The sequence below is a fragment of the Daucus carota genome, chromosome 2, assembly GCF_001625215.2.
Source record: "Daucus carota subsp. sativus chromosome 2, DH1 v3.0, whole genome shotgun sequence".
NCBI classification, from domain to species: Eukaryota; Viridiplantae; Streptophyta; class Magnoliopsida; order Apiales; family Apiaceae; genus Daucus; species Daucus carota.
In genome coordinates this window covers 44,416,625-44,438,277 of record NC_030382.2, presented here as the reverse complement: position 1 = coordinate 44,438,277, position 21,653 = coordinate 44,416,625, and the positions used below count along the sequence as shown (strand labels likewise).

Genomic DNA, 21,653 nt, shown 5'->3' with positions numbered 1-21,653 from the left:
TCAGTATATCATCAACATTCATATAACAAGAATTTTCCTGTTGAGCTTTACATCTCATTAGACAGGCTAAGTTTTACATCATACTAAAACTGAACTAAAGGTAGTATCACACTCATGTACAAATATGAAACCGTCCTCTAGTTACATTCCAAGTATAATTATAAAACTCAACAAAATACTAGCTTCAAGTCATGAACAACATAATAAATCATAATCAATAGCAAATCAAGATGTCCATGAGGTCCTTACATAATTGTTTGTTCCATAAACTTCGAATGTGCACAAAATAGAAGTAACAAACTAAATACTTTGTCCAAAACCTTAACATAAGGTGATCACAATACTAGTGTCTTACAATAAAATCCATGAATCAGTAAGAAAGACTATCAACCAAACCCATGCTAGCAACATGTTCTCGAAAGAGATTGGGCGGTAAACCTTTTGTCAATGGATCCGCCAACATAGCAACTGTACTAATTTGCTCAATAGACACTTGTTGTTTTTGAACTCTTTCTCGCACTACAAGATACTTTAAATCTATGTGTTTTGTTGCGTCACTTATCTTGTAGTCTTTAGAGAAAGAAACAGCAGCGTTATTATCACAATAAATTCTCAACGGTCTAGAAATAGTGTCGACTATTTTGAGATAAGTGACAAAATTCCTCAACCATAAGGCTTGCTTCGTTGCTTTATAGCAAGCCACAAATTCAGCTTCCATAGTAGAAGAGGTGTGCAACGACTGCTTAGCGCTTTTCCATGATATAGCTCCTCCAGAAAGCATAAAAATGTAACCTGAAGTGGATTTTAACTCATCTTTACACCCAGCATAATCGGAATCCGAATAACCAATGACTTCAAGATTATCCGTTTTTCGATATGTGAGCATAAAATCTTTTGTACCCTGTAAATACCGCATGACCTTTTTAACTGCCTTCCAATGATCTCCACCTGGATTTATTTGGTATCGCCCCAGCATACCGACAATATGTGCTAAGTCTGGACGAGTGCATACCTGAGCATACATAAGACTCCCCACTGCCGAAGCATAAGGAATATGCTCCATTTGATCCAGTTCTAGCTTATTTTTAGGACATTGTTTCAAGCTAAATTTGTCACCCTTGACTACAGGAGCAACACTTGGAGAACAATTTTGCATGTTAAACCGTTTGAGAACTTTATCAATATAAGCTCTCTGTGATAAACCCAAAACTCCATGAGATCTGTTTCTATGAATTTCAATGCCCAAGACATAAGAAGCTTCCCCCAGATCCTTCATATCAAAATTCTTTTGAAGGAATCTTTTTGTCTCATGCATTAAATTCATATCACTACTAGCGAGTAGAATATCATCCACATATAGTACTAATATAATGTACTTGCTCCCACTCACTTTTAGATATATGCATTGGTCTACAACATTACTTTGGAACCCAAATTTTCCAATCACATCATCAAATTTAATATTCCACTCTCTAGATGCTTGCCTTAACCCATATATGGACTTCTTTAACCGACATTTCATGTGTTCCTTGCCTTTGACTACAAAACCTTCCGGTTGTGACATGTAGACATCCTCATGCAAGTCACCATTAAGAAAAGCAGTTTTTACATCCATTTGGTGTAACTCTAAATCATAATGAGCTACTAGAGCCATGACAATTCGAAAAGAATCCTTACTCGACACAGGGGAAAAAGTATCATTATAGTCTATTCCTTTTCTTTGTGTAAAGCCCTTAGCAACCAGTCTAGCTTTATATCGTTCGATATTACCACTAGAATCAAGCTTAGTTTTGTAGACCCATTTACAGTCTACAGCTTTGACTCCCGGTGGCAACTCAACTAGATCCCACACATTGTTATCTTTCATGGATTTCAACTCATCCTCCATGGCTGTAAGCCACTGAGTTGAATGGTTACTAGCGACAGCTTCTTTTATAAGAAATAGGATCATGTCCCATGCCTAGATTAGACTCAATTTCATCTAAATACACAATATAATCATCTGAGATTGCTGATCGTCTTACTCTTTCTGACCTTCTGAGAGGTTCATTAGTGTTCTCGTCATCATGAGGTGGGTCCTGACGTACATTCTCATGTGCACCAATATTTTGATTTTCATTTTCTGGTGCACCAATATCTGGAATGATAGGAATAGTGACATTATCCTGAATCTCTTCCAGATTAATCTTTCGAGATGTACTCCCACTGACCTCAGCATCCTCAAAAAATACTGCATTTCTAGTTTCAACTATTCGAGTGGTATGTGATGGACAATAAAATCTAAAACCTTTAGTTCTTTCCGGGTAGCCTATAAAATGACAAGTTATAGTCTTAGGGTCCAATTTCTTGATGTGTGGGTTATATATTTTCGCTTCAGCCAAACAACCCCATACATGCAAATATCCCAAACTAAGTTTCCTTTTAGTCCATATTTCATAAGGTGTTTTAGGCACAGACTTACTCGGAACTCGATTAAGGATATGCATGGCTGTTTTAAGGGCCTCAACCCACAAAAATTCTGGTAGAGTACTGTGACATATCATGCTTCGAACCATGTCCATAAGAGTTCGATTACGTCTCTCAGCAACACCATTCTGTTGCGGTGTGCCCGGCATTGTGTACTGAGGAACGATGCCACATTCTCGTAAGAATAATGCAAAAGGGCCTGGATTCTGTCCAGATTCAGAGAATTTTCCATAATACTCTCCTCCTCTATCAGATCTAACAACTTTAATATTTAATTCAAGTTGTTTCTCAACTTCTGCTTTGTAAATCTTAAACATTTCAAGTGCTTCAGATTTTTCATGCAAAAGGTAAATGTAGCCATAACGTGAGTAGTCATCAATAAAAGTAATAAAATACTTATGACCACCTAAACCTGGAGTGTATGGACCACTAATATCAGTGTGGATTAATTCCAAGCGTCCAGTGCTACGAGTTGCACCCTTTTTGTTTGTTTTTACAAATTTTCCTTTAATACATTTAACACATGTGTCAAAATCTGAGAAATCTAAAGGATGAAGAATTCCTTCTTTAATAAGTCTTTCCATTCTGACTCTAGATATATGACCTAGTCGTTCGTGCCATAATTTAGAGGAATTCTCATCTTTTCTCTTTCTCTTTTTAGAAACTATTGCAACCTCATCTTGCATATTCATTGAAATTAAGGATTCACTAAAAGAAGCATTCAAACATAATCTGTAAAGGTTTCCCTCTAACAGCCCAGAGCCAATACACTCAGAATAAAGGAATAGAGAAAAGCCTTTATTTTCAAATTTAAACGAGTATCCATAAGCGTCTAATTTTGAAACAGAAATAAGGTTTCTAGTAATACTGGGAACATAAACAGTATCCACTAAATCCAAATTAAAACCACTTTCCAACATAAGTCGGAAAGTTCCTACAGCTTCAATTTGTGCCTTTTCTCCATTTCCAACGAGCAGATATCGGTCTCCTTCATTTAGCTTCTTCACGGAAAGGAATCCCTGCAATGAATTAGTTATATGCACAGTTGCACCAGTATCTATCCACCATGTATTTAAAGGAGCTTCAGCTGTAAAAGATTCATAACAAACATCAGTAGTTGCATTACCTTTCTTGTCTAACCACTCGCGAAATTTGGAACATTCTTTCCTTATGTGTCCCTTAGCCCTGCAGAAGTTACATTTAGGACCTCCAAACTTTGCACCAGAAGCATGTCCCTTATCTTTCGAGACAGGTGCATCATTTCCCTTTTTCTTTTGACTATTGCCATATTTCTTTCCTTTACCTTTAGATGGTGTCGTTGTCACAACATGAGCACTTTCGACTTTCTCAGACTTAAGGCGTTCTTCTTCTTGAACGCACATAGAAATCAACTCGCTCATCTTCCACTTCTCTTTCTGTGTATTGTAGTTAATCTTAAAAGCACTGAACTGTGCAGGAAGAGAAGTCATTATGAAGTGAACGAGAAAACCTTCAGAGATTTCCATTTTCATGTCCTTTAACTGAGCAGCCATATCATTCATTCTCATTATGTGATCACGAACACCACTTGAACCATTGTACTTTAAAGTGACCATTTTCGAGATCAGTGTAGTGGCTTGAGCCTTAGTGGAAGCCTTGAATTGTTCCTCAATGTTCGCTAGGTACTCCTTTGCATTCTCAGATTCGGGAATTGCTCCACGAATTGCACTAGTAATGGAGCCCTTAAGAAGCATTAAGGAAACACGGTTGCTGTGCTCCCATTTTTCATAATCGGCCTTTTGCTCAGCAGAGCTTTGAGCCGTAATGGCAGCAGGTTTTGCAACCCTTATTGCATAATCAAGGGTAGTAACTCCCAAGGTAAGATCAATTTGCTCTTTCCACTTCTTGAAATTAGAGCCACTTAACGGTTCAATATGCGCAAAGTAGTTGGTAAGTGAAGTAGGACCAAAAGCTGAATCAAGGTTAATCATAATCATGCATATCAGTACAATAAATTTAATCCACATGATGAAAAATAGTTAGTTCACCAAATAATACATGAGTTAAATAAACCGAGGGATAAACAGTTTATTCAAATAGGAAAAATAAAATACACAAAACTTTTCCTTTCATTAAAAAATTAATTTAATTTTAATATCTTCCGTTGGGCCGATAACTAAAATGAAATTAATTTTATCATTAAGCATAATATTACAAATAGTAGAATATCAATTATATCACCGTTGGGCAAAAATAATTTAAATCCTACAATTTGAACTTTAAAATACCGTTTTACAAAATTAATATACAAAATCTTCCGTTGGGCCGATTCGTACATCAACTTGTACACTACATTAGGTGATTTACAATTTTCTCAAATAATTAAAGTAAAAGGCTTTCGTTGGTCTACCCAATACTTTAATAATTAAGAAATCACTATATTAGTCCATAAAATAAAATCATAATATTTTTACATGAGGGACTAATAATTTATTAATAATCATAAGTATCCCTTTAAATATAATAAATTAAATTAAGACTTATAATCATATAAACTAAAAAGTCATAATCTATCAAATGTAAGTAATAGACAATTCCAATCAACACGGCCATATTGACTAACAAACAATTACTCAGTACATTGTCCAGACATGCATCTACAATTCTGCGTATATAAAATTGAAAACTATATGCAGATTAAGTGGGTGGCTTTTAAAAATAGTTTTCTTGATAATCGGGAAGGATGGTGGCGTAATACAGATTATATAACTACCGGTACATGTCAAAATCATTAAGGCCTGATACTGAATCAAAAATACCCAATTCAATTAAAATAATAAACTCAAGGAATTAATCAAGGAGAAGGCTCTGATACCAAATGTAAGATTAAATCATGTAAATATAAACATGAATCTCCAGATCAAGACTATGAGTATATATTAGTAGCGGAAGCGTACCTGAATCAAAAGAGGCCATTGATGATCGTGAGAGAGCACGAAGAGCGTGAGTTCTTGAGGTATTTGATCTTCACTATTCTCCTCTAAACATAAGGATGGGTGTGTGTATTTTTCTGAATATCGAGAGTGCAAGCATAGCTTTCTTCTCATACAATATTCATTATATAGAGGGAATAATGGGACCAACCCTATTAGGCTAAACCCATAACCGTCCATCAAAGTTATGAGCTTGGGTACATGAATCGTTATGAATAAATATATCTGAATAGATATATATTAGATGTAATAATTGAATATAATTAAATGCTATTTATATATTTAATAATCACTAAGGCTCAAGTCTTATCTTGCTGATAAATATTAATACCCGATAGGCCATAAATAATTGGATTGGATCCCGTCGAATCCAACATTTTGTGCATAATAAATTGTTTAATTATAAACTTTGAATAAGTTGTGTACATATTGAAATATTACGACTAATCAAATCATATTCATTTGGTACTATCCAATATATAAAACAAATACTAGAGGCCTTTTAATTAATACACAATGTTAAAACATATTTGCTAATTTACAATTGACTCAATACCACTACAAGACGTATGATGAACTTCTTAGCAGGTGAGACATTCGAATTTCATACAAAGACTATTAGAGCATCTCCAATGGGGGTATCAAGAAGAGTGCTTAAGTGCCATGTGGCATGACATGGCATGGCAAATATTTTACAAGGACAAGCTCCCATAGTTGAGTTCATGGTAAATGGTACACAATATAATAAAGGATATTATTTAGCGGACGGTATATATCCGGAATGGAGTACATTTGTAAAAACTATTCCATTACCTCAAAGAGATAAAAGAAAATTATTTTCCCGATGTCAAGAAGCAGCCCGTAAAGATGTTGAGCGAGCATTTGGAGTACTTCAATCTCGTTTTGCTATTGTACGAGGACCGGGACGTTTTTGGCGACGAGACGTTCTTAAAAATATTATGTACGCATGTATCATATTGCACAATATTATTGTGGAGGATGAAAGAGATGCATATGAGATTTTTTCAGATTTTAATTATGATGAAAGTCCGGTTGACACTCCAACAATTCAAGTATCGCATGGGCCTACTTCCGAATTTTCAACAATGCTTCAAATAAATGCAGAAATTCGTGATAGAAGCATTCATCGTGATCTTCAAGCGGATTTAGTGGAGCATATTTGGTCAAAATTTAGAGATCATATTTGACTTTAGTATTTACTCAATTTTAAAATTAATTATATTAGCATAAATTAATTGAATGTATTTTGTTTGGTTTATATAAAAGAACTATATTCTATAAATGTGTGGCAACTTTTGGTGCCAACCATTGGAGCAAATATTTAGGTAGAAGTTGCCAAAAGTACAAATGAGGAGAGAGAAAATAAAATAGTAGTACTTTTGATGATTTGACATTTTAAGCAACTCTACTTAGCACCCCTCATTGGAGATGCTCTTAAGCATTGGCTAGAGCCCGACTTCACCAACCAATGAAGGTAGAAGTTGCCAAAAGTACAAATGAGGAGAGAGAAAATAAAATAGTACAGTAGTAATTTTGATGATTTGGCATTTTAAGCAACTCTACTTAGCACCCCCCATTGGAGATGCTCTTAAGCATTGGCTAGAGCCCGACTTCACCAACCAATAGATCATCTCCTACTTAGATCTTCTGCCTAAAACAACGGAGCCCATTTTCCCGCTAACAGCTCCTTTACTTGGCTCAAGCAAATTGATTAGATTCAACTTGTTGGCTTGTGACCTATCTTTTGAATTTGTATGTAGCCACAATGCACTTCATTTATTAGTAGGAAGCAATGACCCAGTAAATGTATCATCCAGTAGGAAGCAAAATTGAACATCATAATGAAAATAATGCCACTGCTGAATAGTAAGTTGTCAAATATATAGGTCTACATTATATATAGCATATAGCATATTGCAGCAACATCCTGTCTCATCTCAATCATCTCAACCACAAAATAGAACTGATGGCACCAAGCATAATTGTCTTAGAATACATACAAGCATCTTCTAGATACCCAGAAGGTCCTACTTTCCTACTAGTACTACTTTGAGTGCGGTAATATAGCACCATTTCGTCATCTCAGTGCCCTCAGAATGTGTGCGCCACCATACCAACTCTAATTGCCTCCTGATCTACGTCGAGCAGAACGTTTCGGGTCTCCAACTTTTTTCCTCGCCCTTTCAGTAGCAATATGTTGCATCTGAGAAGAACCAGCTCCATCTTCAGTCGAAGGAAGTGCCAAGCCTCCCCTACTATGCTGGTCACTTAGTGCGCTGCTCCCAGGCCCTAAATTACAATTAACAATCACCACATAAATCAGCAATTAACTACGAAGCATAGCAGTTGATTTCTAATACATACCAAGATCATGATAAAATAGAACTGAAGAGTTAAAATTTATCATATAAGCAACAAAGATGTAAATGCAGAGACAAGGAACCGTACCATTCTGGACTCTAAGGCCTTCACTCCAACCTGGCAAATGTTTCCCTGCATTTTCTTTCCACGCTTCTTCAAAGCCAACAAGTTCATCTAAGAGACAGGTAAAAAAAATCATTACTCTAAATATAAATAAATCATTTTGGCTCAGACAAAATGACAAGAGTCACCAACTAGGATATGAAATACCTTCATCAATATTGTGCAAAATCTGCTGAGTGTCCACTCTTCCATCTGACTGCAAGTTCCTTGAAACAGTATGACCCTGCAGATAACCCTCCATATAAGATAAGCCCGTAAAACAAATACTGTACATGTCGCATATATGAATATTTAATTCACTGATGCTCCCACTAGTTGAGTATAGTTATTATTGATGTCCCCAATAACACTCTTGAAAACGATAACTTGTTAAAAACTGGAATGCATGATGATGATGATGATGACGATGATGATGCAAAGCCTCTTATTTAAAAAGAAAGGATGCATTATCTAACTTGTCAGAAATTAGTTGGCAAAAAAATTTATATATCATCTACCTTATCATAAATTCCTCTAGAGAGCCTGTGAGAAGCTCGGCCAGTAGTTGAATCAGCTTCCTTACTTTCATCTACTGTCAACTGGAAACCACCACAAAACATCAACGAATCAGATGTTACTTAATATGCAAAGCAGGTACAAGCTAGTAAACCTGCAGCACAAAAGAAAAAGGATAAAGACACTTACTCCGTCACTTCCTGTCCTCATACTTCTTGATTTAGTATAATAAGATCCATCAGAACCACCATATGTAAAACTTGAGCTCTGAAATGTGAAGCTTTGCGATCGGGAATTCGTACGCGAGTTATTCAGAGTGTTGAAGTCATTCCGCTGCTGCAGCTGCTTACCACGTCCACCTACAATCCAAAACAAAATTTAATACGATATCAACATATCGTTGAGTCATACATATTTGACAAAACATAAGGAATGCACTTCACCTTGAATTTCCAAAGGCCCTTCACTTGACCTACAATGCTTTTTAGGAGCGTGCTTCTTCTCTTCATCTTCTACTACTTCATCATCAGAATTTAATTCCTCAATAATTGGCCCCCTGGACCTATTAGCTCCAGCAGAGGGATGAGCGTTCATCAAATGCTCATGTGTAGAAAAACCAGATGGAAGACCCATGGATGCACTAAATGGATCCAAATTCATCATAGGACCTAACATTCCACCAGATGGGCGCGAGAAGAAAGGATCATCAAATGGGTCTCGTCCTCCAAAAAAGCTCGATGTTAAATTCCGGTGAACACCAAAGCCATCAAACAGGTCACCAAATTGAGAAAAAGGATCGCCGTTTCCCCTTCGCCCACTCATTTTTCCCCCAAATGTATCACTGGAAATCACAACACAATCATATTTATATTTACGAAAGCCCAAGTTCCCTCACAAAAAGTACCATCACATAGTTCCAAATCATTACACACTTCCACAAAGACATAGAAACACCAATTTTGTAGAACGACAGAGGTGAAATCATTCCAAAAATATTCAACAGCAAGTGGGTAATTAAATACATAGGGTTTATTAATCTAAATCAAACCAACCTTACTAAAAAACATCACCGGCAAAAACTTCAATTAACGCCTCAAAACCACAAGACAACAAGCAAATTGATCAATCTACAACAGTAATCATTAAATAAAAACGAACCAATACATATAAATATAAACAAACACGACGGATTGTGACGATATCAACGCCAATAATCTCGATTCAAGCGATACACATACATACACAAAATAAACCACGAACGACATGAAAAAACTGGTACCTGATTAAGAGGAGAAGAGAAATTAGAAATCCTTAGAATCGATGTAGGGCAACCAAATTTTATCTCAATTACTATTAAAGAAATGATATTATGAAAACTAAAAATTGATTAAGTAGCGGTGATTTTATATAGTCGTACCTGGATCACAGACACGCGTAGGGTAGAGGGATGGTGGATGATGATAGACTGCTCCCGAACATTCTAGTAATTGGGTATAGTCCAACACTATGCGAAGAGGTTTCCTAAAAATATTATAAAATAATATGTCTTAGTGATTTAGCACAAGATTTAGCACATGAGCTCCAATAGTACTCCCTATATCCATTCCCTATGATTATAATAATATTAAATTTAAACACTTTGGGATGTTGTGAAAAGGGAAATGATGTGGAGGAGAGAGGGAAATGAATATTTTAATGATAAAAATAGTTTAGAAGTGGCTAGCATATTCTAAAAATAGGGAAGGGAAGGCTTGTGCTAGTGATTTAGCACATCACTAGCATAGTGTTGGAGTGCAATTTTATCCCATGTTCCTTATTTTTGAATTTAAGACTTGATTTAGCACACCTATTGGACTTGCTCTAAGGCCCTACTCTTAGCAGAGAAAACAAGCGAAAGTTAATGTGTTTTTACTTTTATTTCACAAAATATGTTATATTTGCATCCACTTTCACTTGCTTTCATTTTTTTTTAAAAATTCGGGAGCACAAACATGAGTAAAAGTTACATAATTTTACTTTTTTTCACTTGTTTTCCTCCCTAACTATAACTCTTCCTCTTTTAAAAAAATTCGGGAGCACAAACATGAGTGAAAGTTACATAATTTTACCCTTTTTCACTTTTCCTCCCTGACTATAACTCGGGAGCAGGGCCCAAAGGAAGGGAGAGAGTATAAAGTATTCTTAGAAATTCTTAAATTTACGTGCGATCTAATACTATAATAAATTTCATATTTAAATAAATCGTTTCGACAAAATATGATATTACTATTCATAAACCATTTACCATTATCCTATTTTGTCTTTTTTTTTTTGAAAGAAAATAAATTTTAACAATTTAGTTATAAATAATAAGAGGAATAATATTTTAATATAATCAACATGTTAATAAAGAGCACTAATTTCTTAGAATTTGTTGAACGGAAATAATTTTTTTAAATCCCATCAGTTTTCTATTTGTTCCTCATTATATAAAATTTCGATTTATTTTAAATTAAATCATACTCAATTTTGATTTTACAAAATTAGATATATAAATTGTTATATTCAAAAAGTTCCGGACAGGGATGAGAGGGCGCTTCCTTTGTATATCCATTGATTGATTTTTTTACAAACCTAATATAGGCGATTAATCGATATCTAATTTCTGTCCGAGAAGCTCTCATATTTATTCCACATCGTCTTCTTGTTTTTATAAAATTTTAAAATCCCATTAGTTTTCAGTTTGTTCCACAATATAAAATCTCGATTTATTTAAAATTAAATCATACTCAATTTTGATTTTTACTGAATTGGATATATTATTATCTTTTAAAAAAAATTTGGTCAGAATTGGAGGGTCCTTCTCTTATCCATCCGTTGATGTGATTTTTTTTAAAATCCATTGTACGCGAATAATCTGTCTAAAAGTCGTGAAACTCTCATATTTAACACATACCTTTTTGTGCTTATAAATTTTCAAAATTCCATCGGTTTTCAATTTGTTCCTTAATATAAAATCTTGATTTATTTAAATTTAAATCATACTCAATTTTGATTTTAAAAATTGGACATGTTATTAATAAAAAAAAAATCGGGCAGAGGATCCCTCTATTGTCCATTAGTTGATGTGATTTCTTTTAAAACCATTATTATAGCTACTAATCGGATCTAATCTCTGTCCTAAAATCGTGGAGCTCCCATATTTATTACACACACCCTCTTCTTTTCCTTAAACCCTCTTGCACTGATACAATTCTTGTTTTTTCTCTTCAAACCAAGAAACAATGACGATGAAAAAAACAGGTTGCTCATCAAGCCAAGAAACAGTGCCGATGAAAAAAACAAGAGGCCGTCAAAAAATTGAGATCAAGAAGATAGAAAATCCTGGTAGGAAGCAAGTCACGTTCTCGAAACGCCGAGCTGGACTGTTCAACAAAGCTAGTGAACTATGTGTTTTAACCGGTGCTGAGATACTCATTCTTGTTCAATCTGTGGGAAGCCGTGTGTATGCTTTTGGTCATCCCAATGTCGATTCTCTTATCGATACTTATCTGGGAAATAATGTTTCGAATTCGCCTCCTGTGGATGAAAATTCTGCGTGCATGTATGAAGAGTATAATAAGAAGTACTTGGAGATTGCTAAGGAGATGGAAGTTGAGAAGATTAAATCAAATAATGTGGAGGAAAGTGGGGAGTTTTGGTGGCAGAGATCTTTTGAGGATCTGGAGATGGATGAACTTGATTGTTATATTAAGTCGATGGAAGAATTGAAGAATAATGCGACAAGGAGAGCGGATGAGTTGAGGAATTCGGTTGAGGGATTATTACTTGATGATCAAATAATGTTGCCTAATTTAGATCAGTTTGTTCCTCATAATGTGGGTTTTGCTGATGACAGTTTGATGATGCAGCCTGTTAATTATGATCCCAGTGGGTTTAATGGTTATAGCTTTGTGAATGGTGAATTGGTTTCTGATAGTCATGATTATTTCAAGAATCATGGTGGTGATGATTTGCAGGTTCAAACTGATTATGGTGCTTTAGGGGCTCGTGATGATCTCTATTATGGACCAGATCACATTGGGAAGTAATAAATTTGACAATGAAATTAGAACTTCAAGGAACTCGGATATATATTATATATTTTAGTTGGATATGGTGTTACATATCAATGATATCATTCAATAAAATCGTTATACTTCCATTTAACTTGCTGATTTTGCAGTTTCCTCATCATTATTATTTTTTTTTTGAGCGCGTATGTATATGTCAGTTATCCTGTACAAATGCATAAAGAATTTTATTTCAAGTACCTTGGAAAATTGAAACTTGTGCCTCCTGTGTTTCTCAACCTTCTGCTGATAAGTCATTGAAATCGAGATTCAGAGTCTCCATATCACCATATTCAATTTTGAAGCAGCTAAGTTTTGTTGTTATCAAAATCTGAACTTTGATATATTGGACATAATATGAACTGTTGTAAATACAATTGACATGGAAGTATCATTGTACAATTACCAGCATTCTTTTTTTACAAAAATTCCAGTTAGTCGGTAACCTTTGGTTTCTGGTAGCATTGCTCATCACTTGTCTATGATACAGCTCCCTGTACATTTTCTGGAAGGAAAAATGTGGAACATGTTATCATTGTTTCAGCAGTTCATCTGGATCACTATGATCTCACGGTTGATCCTATTGGTCGAACACGGAAGTTAGTTAAAGCCTGAGAACTAATGAAGTGCAAGCCTATGCAACCTCATGCTAGGGCATCTGGAGAATTGCTTTCAGCTTATAATCTACTACGTAAGAATGTGGAAGTTGCTTTTCGCAGTCTGGACAAATGTCACCATCAAACCATTGATACAATTGTTTCTGTTGCCACAATTGTATAGTTACATATAGAAACTATTTGCGATATTTTCTTTCATGCATAAATTGTATAAATATAACATGAGATCCATCTCGGGACTTCCTCTAACACCTTAAGGTTCTAGATAGACGGGTTCTAGAAGGATCTTATGCTATTCATGTGTGAACAAAGATTGTTCCCGAATCTCAGCATAATGTGTTGCTCATGAAGAATAAAGGTTCCTGGAGGGATCGCGCTCTAGCTGCCCACGCTTCTCCCAACACCAAGTATATCAAGAAGATTCTGTTGCAAAATAATGCAGTTGGATCATTAAAACTGTTTATGATGTCTTGTTTTTCCATCTCTCTTCTCCCCCAAGGCTCTATCTCTTACCATTTTCGCTAAATATTCTATAATTTCATTTGATGGGCTTTTCTTTATTGCCTAAATTATGACTTTTTATTTAAATTCCCTCGATTTTTGGCAGATTCTTATGGGATTGAAGATCTAATTTGAATGTTGAATTTCATAACAAGGTGCATAACAGTATTGACTCCAGGTGTGTGTCAGATTTTCTCTATAGCAATATCTTTTTAAAGTTATCAGTCGCCTCTTTTATAATTTAGGTAACTTGAAACTAGTCATATGTCGTTAGATTATGGTTCCTTGTTGTATTTTGTAGTTTATTGATCAAGCGACATGAAAGATTAAATTATGATCGAGGATTGAATGTATTATGATCCATAGTTTATGGACAACTTTGTGGTTTAAGATTCATATTGGACATTGTATGTAAGATGGATATGTGGTACTTGTAACGTCATGACAAGAGAAAGTATAAGCACTTGTCTGGGATAGAAGGGTTCTATGAGTGATGTGTGATGATACATTCTTCGATTGCAGGACAGTAAATGGTAAGGCAAATTGGGGACATGTTAGAATGATGCCCATAGGTACACCAAGAGTTCCCTATAGAACACCTGGTGAGGGCAGTTGGCAATGGGTTGATTTATGAAATGCCCTGGTGAGTCATCCTGGCTGAATTAGTTTATGACCTTCTAATCTTTATCTTCCATTGCTGTATGCTGAGATCTATACTCGAAGTTAGTCATGGCACATAACTGGCAAATGGGACGTAACCTTTTTGCATGAACTGAAAAAGTTAGCGGAACTATATATTTATTCATGTTGTACTATATATAATCCCGTGTACAAGTAAACTTTGTTTGCTGAACTGAATTACCACGCAGCATATAATTATTTATAAGACTGGTGGTTATTTGCTTTAATGTTGTCGCAGTATCGGGAACGTGTTATATTCAATGGGAAAAATATAGATGAAGAATTTAGCAACCAGATACTGGCAACCTGTTATACCTTGACAGCATTGAACGTCCAAGATGATGTATATGTACATTAATGGCCCTGGCGGAGATGTGAGTTACTCTTCAATTTAGTTACCATTACAAAGCCATAAGCACATTCTTTTCAGAGATTTAGTGCCAGATTCAAATCTTATTTTCTGTTCATCTTTGCTGGATTGTTGTCTACTTGTTTAGCTCACTCCCAGTATGGCTATATATGACACATTGCAAAGCCTAAAGAGCCCTGTTGGTACCCACTGTGCGGGCTACGCATACAATCTGGCCGGTTTTCTTCTAGCAGCTGGAGAAAAGGTAGCTACACACTTATATTCTAATAGTACAATGGTAGATTGGATTAAAAATAAATATTGCAGGAGGAAAGATATTGTGTTACAAGAGAGGATCGGACAATTAAAGGCACGCATTTGTTGTTTTGGAAAACATGGACTACTTCCATAAATTAAATATCTAACCACCATGGGCTTCAAAACCATATTCATGATTTTCACTTCTAATGTTGCATTTATAAACTACCGTCGATCAATCTAGCCTTTGTAGGACTGAAATCTGTAATCAACAGGGCGATGACATTCGCAATGAAGCAAATGAGCTTCTCAGGATTAGAGATTATCTTTAAAGAGTTACTCCCTCCGTCCCATCAGGTTCTTTACGTTACTTTTCGGCACGCATTTTAAGACTCCTATAAAGTATACCTACATTATATATATATTTTTTAAAAAAATCTTGAAAAAAAGTTTGATGTCTAAACTTTTATTCTGAAAAAAAATAATTTTAAAAAATATTATTGACCTATTCTTTATAAGAGCCTCAAAATGCGTGCAAACAGTGAACGTAAACTACCTGGTGGGACGGAGGGAGTATCTCAGAAGACGGGCCAGCCTGCCGAGAAGGTATAGTTGAAATCTTGCCGAGTAATATTCCTTCGACTTGTTTGCAAGCTTAGTGTCCCTCCTTTGATTCTTGTCAACAAAAATGATATTAGAGCATATATAGATGTCTTCATACACTAATTTAATTATATATCTCGAACTAATATGCATCATCCAGACTCTTCATCTAGATAACTAATAACATTACAATGCTTAATATGATTGTATATTTAATTTCTACATTGCATAGATATATAATGACCTGAGCTGGATGAAACGCTTTAATGCTAAAGAAGCTCTGGAATATGGTCTTATTGATCGTATGGTTAGGCCTCCCCGAATCAAGGCAGATGCAGCATCAAGAAATGCTGGAACTGGTCTTGGTTAGTGTATGTGCAACTTGATTTGCCCATACTCTTAAGTTGACTTCTTTGCTTCTCGACATCGTTTGTCTGGCACTCTGGCTTAACCATCATCTTGTCTTCTGAGAACTCCGCAACACTTGGAAATCGGAATTAGTTACTGTAGACATGTTTATGATTCAGCTACTGCTTACAGCATTCAAAGTTTGCCTTTTTTGCTGTTGTAAGTCTTCTTCGCTCGGGCAAGTCCGGTAGTGTGCTATATCTTGTGTTATATCTCTACTATAAAACAAAAACTAAAATTCAATGCTACGACGATGTTCTATATTTTATATTTTGTGCTCAAATAGAACAATGCTATAATTTCTGTTGTTTTGAGAACAAGAAATAGATGGATATTAATTGTCATCTCATCAAAAAGTGCACAGAGAGAGCACACTCGTCAAAAAGTTGGTTTTGAGAGATGTATTTGGAAGTTGGTTAAATGTCAAACAAGATTTAGAATCAATCATGAGAGTCAAGATGTTATTTTAGCAAAATTACAGCAGTAACTTCATGGTTCCACCACTTTCCAACTGGAGAATGAGAACCACCAGTTTACGTTGATCTTGTTTTTGAAACTTGCTACATACAGATTTTACTTAAAATGCTAGCCCAAAAAATGTTGCTCAGCTGTAGTACTATGTATATAAGAGCATCTCCAGCAATGTACTAACTATGTTTCTGAAACATATAATAAATGATTTAATTTCTAATATACAAGGATTCTATAATTGAATGACAATTTCAATCATAATTCTTATTTTTGTTTCATATGTTGTTATACTATAAAGTTCAAAATCTATTTGGAAAAAGATCATGTAAAAAATGTGAGAGAGAGTAAAAAAATAGGAATGGAATATTTAATCATTAAGAACCAAAATCATAGTTTATGATATCATATAGCTAATATTTTGAAGATATTCTGAGCGGAAAAGTTATCATAATCTATGGTATCATATAACTGATCAGGATCAGAGCACAAAGTTATCGACTCATTAAAAATGAAATAGAGTCAAACATGAATGTGTGCTTGGTGTTTAGCATTCAAGTCGGTGTTTGGTACCTATCCGCATTTTAAAGATGCCCCGCTCTCTGATTTCAAAAATGAGCTTCTCATGTCCAAGTTATCAAGACAATGAAACAGCTGTCAAATTTTATGGAATCTATGGAATACTGCAAATGAATAAAACAGCAGAAAGAGACCCAGAAACAGATTCAGTTCAACTGAGACTAAGATTTAACTCCACATACAGATACTGCAAATCCAAAAATTCCATATCATCCGCTAATAGAACTGAAGAATGAGCTAATTGCCTAGTCAAACTACTGCACAAATTAAACTCAAACCCCAGCTGCATGGTCAGAAATGATCACAGCAAAAACTACTTTTACAGTTAAAGAAAGGAGGAAGAACCTAGCTGCATGGTCAGAAATGACCACGGTGACTACTTTTACAGTTACACATAGGAGGTGAGAATTTTCATTGGTTGACATCCAAAACCATTTTGGTCAGTAGCAGGAAAGGCCTCATCATCCAGATTATGCTGGCAAAGTCACGTTTATGTCGGTAGGCTTGAACGATTCAGGCAAGGTCACATTTATGTCAGTAGGCTTGAACGGAGCAGGCAAAGTTACATTTATATCAGTAGGCTTGAATGGTGCATGCAAAGTTGTGTTCATATCAGCAGGCTTGAATGGTGCGGGCAAAGTCACATTGATGTCAGTAGGTTTGCTCCTGGACTCATCAGCATATGTGGCCCAGCCATTTCCACCAAGAGAAGTCGCTGAAAGATTTTGCATTGGAGGAGCTGAGTTTTGCTGACCACGAAGATCATCAGATTGTGTAATAGGGACAGGAGCAGCAGCTGTCTGTGCAAAAAAATTCTTGGCACTTTGATCCTGCCGACTGCCAGCATAGAAGCTGCCTATGACAATCTGATTTCATCAATGAAAATGATAAATAAGGAAACTATTCAACTTCATAGTTTCAAACACTAGAGAGATGTATCAATAAAATACTGGGTCGATATGCATGTATGTCTGTATTCTGTAAGGCACAAGGTGGAAAGAAGAACTTCTACACCAGAAGTTATGTTTAAATACATTTACAATAACATCTGCATTAATTTTATACTGATTGGGAAACAGCTAAGAACTGTCATTTCAAGGTAGAGAGAAGGCAGACCTGCACAGGGCAAGCAGCTACCAGCAGCCCAGCGACACTCCCCCCAATAATACGTCCATCTGGGCTTGCTAACGAGACACTCATTCCTCCAGACCTGTTCCTTATTCCTCCAACTTCAGTAGGCATAAATGATCCAGATAATGACAGTATGTCAAAACGACCCTGAAAGAACAGGATGAGGTAGAGGTCAAATGTCTGTACATTATGATTGGATTAGGGTAGGAGAGATTTTTTAATGTCTAGGATAAGCAAGACTACAGAACCCTTGTTCGATGTATTATTTATATAAACACATATACATTCTTTTAACTACTTTAAGCTCATAAGGATTGTATGCATAACGGCAAATGTTATTATTGCATGATCCCAAAAATGGTATGAAAGTACTGAAAACATAATAGTTTGTCGCATACTACAGTAAGTATTGCAAAAGATGTATTCATATGAATGTAGTGGAATATGGCACCTCATAAGTCAGTGTACCCCCAGAAGAATCAGGCTGTCGAAGTGTCACACTGGATATAACACCATTTGCAGATAGGATGCAAATTGCTCGAGGTCCTTGCTGAGAGAAGGATATAATCTTCATCATTACATCCTAAACAACAAAAAGACATGAGTTCACACTTGGACACAAAACACAAACATACTCATACACTTTACATCTATACACATGGTACAAAGTGCAGCTATTAGGAATAAATTTGAAAACAATTCACTTGCAACGAAACAACTCCAAAAGCAAAAATTAGTAGAGAAATATAAATGCTATTTAAACTCTTTTACCTCTCCAGCATTCACCGTCACGATGTGAGGCGTAAAATTAGCACCAGCAGATGAAAACCATTCACCTGCAATATCAAAAAAGATTAGTTCACCAGAACAAAACACATGCAACACAGCTAATAAGTTTTAGTAAGAGAAATCTTAATAGCATAAACTATTATAGCTTGCTAATGCCAATGTGATGTAAACTAAGCACCAAACATTATATGATATAAGGATTAATAAGCTGTAACAACTAGATGCTCACAAGGAAATCCATGATCTTCTATCAATACAGGACATTGAGGACTTCCACCGGCTACTAAAAAATCAGACCTTGTGCGATAAAATACATCCGACTATCAGAGAGGTTTACTTTGAGGAAGAACAGGGCATAAAAGTTCGAAACAGTTTACTTCAGCTAGTTTGAGTTCCGAAACATGATCCATAAAACTACATCAGCTAGCCACAGACCAATCAAAAATAGTAAGCAACAACTTTACACTTTTCGGACAACCAGTTCCTCACAATGAAAGACTCCAGATAACTTCGACATCCATAATACTGAACTTCAGCTAGTTTGAGTTACGAAACATAAAATTAATAAAACTGCATCACTTAGCACATACCAACCAAAAATAGTAAGGCAACAAGTTTACACTTTTCATACCATTTCACACTTAAAAGAACCAGTTCCTTAGAATGACACACTCCATATGACTTCAACATCTCAAATATTCCCACCTCATCCCACTAATCCTACTTATTAGTCCTTTTGAACAACACATTAACATCAGCCATTAACATCAATGACCAAGTCACCACTATTGCAACTTTTAAGGCCCTACAACAATTTTCTTCACATAAAAATTAAATACCAAACACAACTACAGCTTCAGGACAGCACTAACCCAAACATCCCACAATTCCAAAACAATAAACATCAACATGCATGCAAAACAAAAATCAAAACTTCAAAATTTTAAAATCTCAATAAAACAAGAATTAAAATTTTTACCCAAGCCTTCCATCTGCATCTTAGGTTGGTGTTGCTTAGCTGTAAGCCCCACCGGCCGGACTTTACCACGCGGCTTCTCCGCCGAGAAATCAATGACCGGCGGCGGCGCCGAGGAGGAAATGGGCTTGGGAGACAAAGCCTTGGTCACAGAGCCATCTGGGCCATACTTCCGTGGCCTCCCTCTCTTCTTCTTGACAGCTGTCACATCCACACCCACCGGCGGCACAACCATCACCGGCGCCGGCACCGGAGAAACACCCACGTGGGGGGTCACGTGAGTAACTGATCCAGTGACAGTGGTTTCAGTTCTTGGAGCTACATGATACTCAGATGGGGCATCTGATCTAACTACTGTGACCCCACTGCTGCTCATATTTTCCATACTTCAACTTTTCCTCACAATAATATTAAATTCTTAATTCCAAAATTCTTTTCTCGAGATTTCTTGAAAACCCAGTTGATTCTTCAAGATCAAGTACCTGAAACTTCAAGAATCTTGAAAAAAATCAAGAAAAAAAAAGGTTACAATCTGTTAAACAGCTGAGACTATAAAACCCAAAACCCAGAAAATAATAAACAAATAAAAAGAAGTAAACAATTTAAAGAAGCTTTAAAGCTTGAGAATGATGCACAAGAAAGTAGAATTAAAATTCAAGAGAGATGAAAGCATTAAAGTAAAATAAAGATCAAGCCGACCTACCCCAAGTAAAAATTTCAAGCTAGTAGAAAGCATAAACTGTTCATTCTCAAATATATATACTGTGTATATATAATTTTGAGAGAAAAAGATAAAGAGGTTTGATGGGCTGAAGAAAGATAAAGCTTTGATTTTTAATATTGATGAGAAAAATGAGGAGTTTTGGTGTGAAATGTAGTTTGATTTCTCAGACTGTCATAATTAATAAATCTTGAAATCATGTGTATTTTATAAGATATTGGTATAAAATATTTTGTCATTAATTATTTCTATTAAAATAAAGCAGGAGCAATTATGTATTTTGGTTAAGAAATAGTTTGGAGTCCGGTGAAAGGAAATTAAAAACTCTCTTGTTGTGGTTGGGAAAAGTGAAATTAGGTTGGCAAGCCAGAAAGACTCACTTTTCCAAAGAAAATGATATTTATATTTTAATATGCACACATCTACATTGCATACATTAATACAACCTCACCAAACAAATACTCCTATACAAATAAGGACGGTTTTGACAATAAGCGCATATGCTATTTTCAAAATGCATAGTTTATACTACTAATTTAAGAAAATGGAAATTTAATGAGAAATTTTTTTCATGATTAAGTTTAAAAAGGTTTAACTTCAATGTCTCAAATAAAAGTATTTTCCATAGTATTTAGTTAGAATCTGAAGGAAAGTTTGTGAATCGTTTAAATTTAGTATGATATCATTTTTATATTTAATTCATTGAAGAAAAAAATAAAAACTCAACAAAAATAACCATTATTGATAGAATTTTTCATCTTTGTTTGAGGAAACTTAAATTTTCTTATATATTCTTCAAGCACCTTTTCTTGTGTTTTAAAATATAGCTCATGACTTCAACTTTTAACTCTATTTTTTGTATGTTTTTTTATCACATTAAATATATATGTTAATTTTATAAAATATTAATATGTATGTTAAAAGATATAATATAAAAAATTCAAGAAATTAGAAACGGGTGACGGTTTTCTGAAACTGTTTTGAACGGTAATGAAAACGATCAATGCACTTAAAAGATATAGTATAAAAAATTCAACAAATCA

The 21,653-nt window shown here is 35.2% G+C and overlaps 3 protein-coding genes across 5 annotated transcripts; all 3 read right to left on the bottom strand.

Moving 5' to 3' along the window:
• Positions 1-3,456: 3,456 nt before the first annotated feature.
• On the bottom strand, positions 3,457-4,436 carry LOC108205733 (uncharacterized). Its single transcript, XM_017375773.2, has 2 exons — positions 3,593-4,436; positions 3,457-3,485 (listed from the first exon to the last, which is right to left on the bottom strand). Exons 1-2 carry the CDS (start codon positions 4,434-4,436, stop codon positions 3,457-3,459), a joined length of 873 nt encoding a protein of 290 aa, XP_017231262.2.
• A 2,852-nt stretch (positions 4,437-7,288) lies between these two features.
• LOC108205732 (uncharacterized) lies at positions 7,289-9,982 on the bottom strand. 3 transcript variants are annotated; one of them, XM_064087737.1, is made up of 7 exons: positions 9,856-9,982; positions 8,882-9,279; positions 8,628-8,797; positions 8,441-8,521; positions 8,091-8,166; positions 7,908-7,994; positions 7,289-7,748 (listed from the first exon to the last, which is right to left on the bottom strand). In XM_064087737.1, exons 2-7 carry the CDS (start codon positions 9,258-9,260, stop codon positions 7,579-7,581), a joined length of 963 nt encoding a protein of 320 aa, XP_063943807.1. In that variant the 5' UTR covers positions 9,261-9,279; positions 9,856-9,982; the 3' UTR covers positions 7,289-7,578. The 3 variants fall into 3 exon arrangements, with proteins under 3 accessions (XP_063943807.1, XP_063943806.1, XP_063943808.1); XM_064087736.1 differs by having other exon boundaries at positions 9,718-9,858; XM_064087738.1 differs by lacking the exon at positions 9,856-9,982 and adding an exon at positions 9,491-9,611 and having other exon boundaries at positions 7,392-7,748.
• Positions 9,983-17,124: 7,142 nt separating this feature from the next.
• On the bottom strand, positions 17,125-20,792 carry LOC108206084 (AT-hook motif nuclear-localized protein 1). Its single transcript, XM_017376264.2, has 6 exons — positions 20,593-20,792; positions 19,893-20,387; positions 18,896-18,960; positions 18,576-18,707; positions 18,110-18,271; positions 17,125-17,859 (listed from the first exon to the last, which is right to left on the bottom strand). The coding sequence occupies exons 2-6, from the start codon at positions 20,272-20,274 to the stop codon at positions 17,464-17,466; spliced, it is 1,137 nt and encodes a 378-aa protein (XP_017231753.1). The 5' UTR covers positions 20,275-20,387; positions 20,593-20,792; the 3' UTR covers positions 17,125-17,463.
• Positions 20,793-21,653: the final 861 nt, after the last annotated feature.

Excerpts from the sequence above, each read along its gene's own strand:
- LOC108206084 (XM_017376264.2), bottom strand. The coding sequence starts at position 20,274 with ATGGAAAATATGAGCAGCAGTGGGGTCACAGTAGTTAGATCAGATGCC. Across the intron at positions 18,708-18,895 it reads TGACGGTGAATGCTGGAGAG|GATGTAATGATGAAGATTAT; the intron begins GTAAAAGAGTTT and ends TTTGTTGTTTAG. Across the intron at positions 18,272-18,575 it reads GGGGTACACTGACTTATGAG|GGTCGTTTTGACATACTGTC; the intron begins GTGCCATATTCC and ends CTGTTCTTTCAG.
- LOC108205733 (XM_017375773.2), bottom strand. The coding sequence starts at position 4,436 with ATGATTAACCTTGATTCAGCTTTTGGTCCTACTTCACTTACCAACTAC. Across the intron at positions 3,486-3,592 it reads CGAGTGGTTAGACAAGAAAG|GGATTCCTTTCCGTGAAGAA; the intron begins GTAATGCAACTA and ends AATTCATTGCAG.
- LOC108205732 (XM_064087737.1), bottom strand. The coding sequence starts at position 9,260 with ATGAGTGGGCGAAGGGGAAACGGCGATCCTTTTTCTCAATTTGGTGAC. Across the intron at positions 8,167-8,440 it reads CTAGAGGAATTTATGATAAG|GGTCATACTGTTTCAAGGAA; the intron begins GTAGATGATATA and ends GGTTATCTGCAG. Across the intron at positions 7,995-8,090 it reads TTTGCACAATATTGATGAAG|ATGAACTTGTTGGCTTTGAA; the intron begins GTATTTCATATC and ends CCTGTCTCTTAG.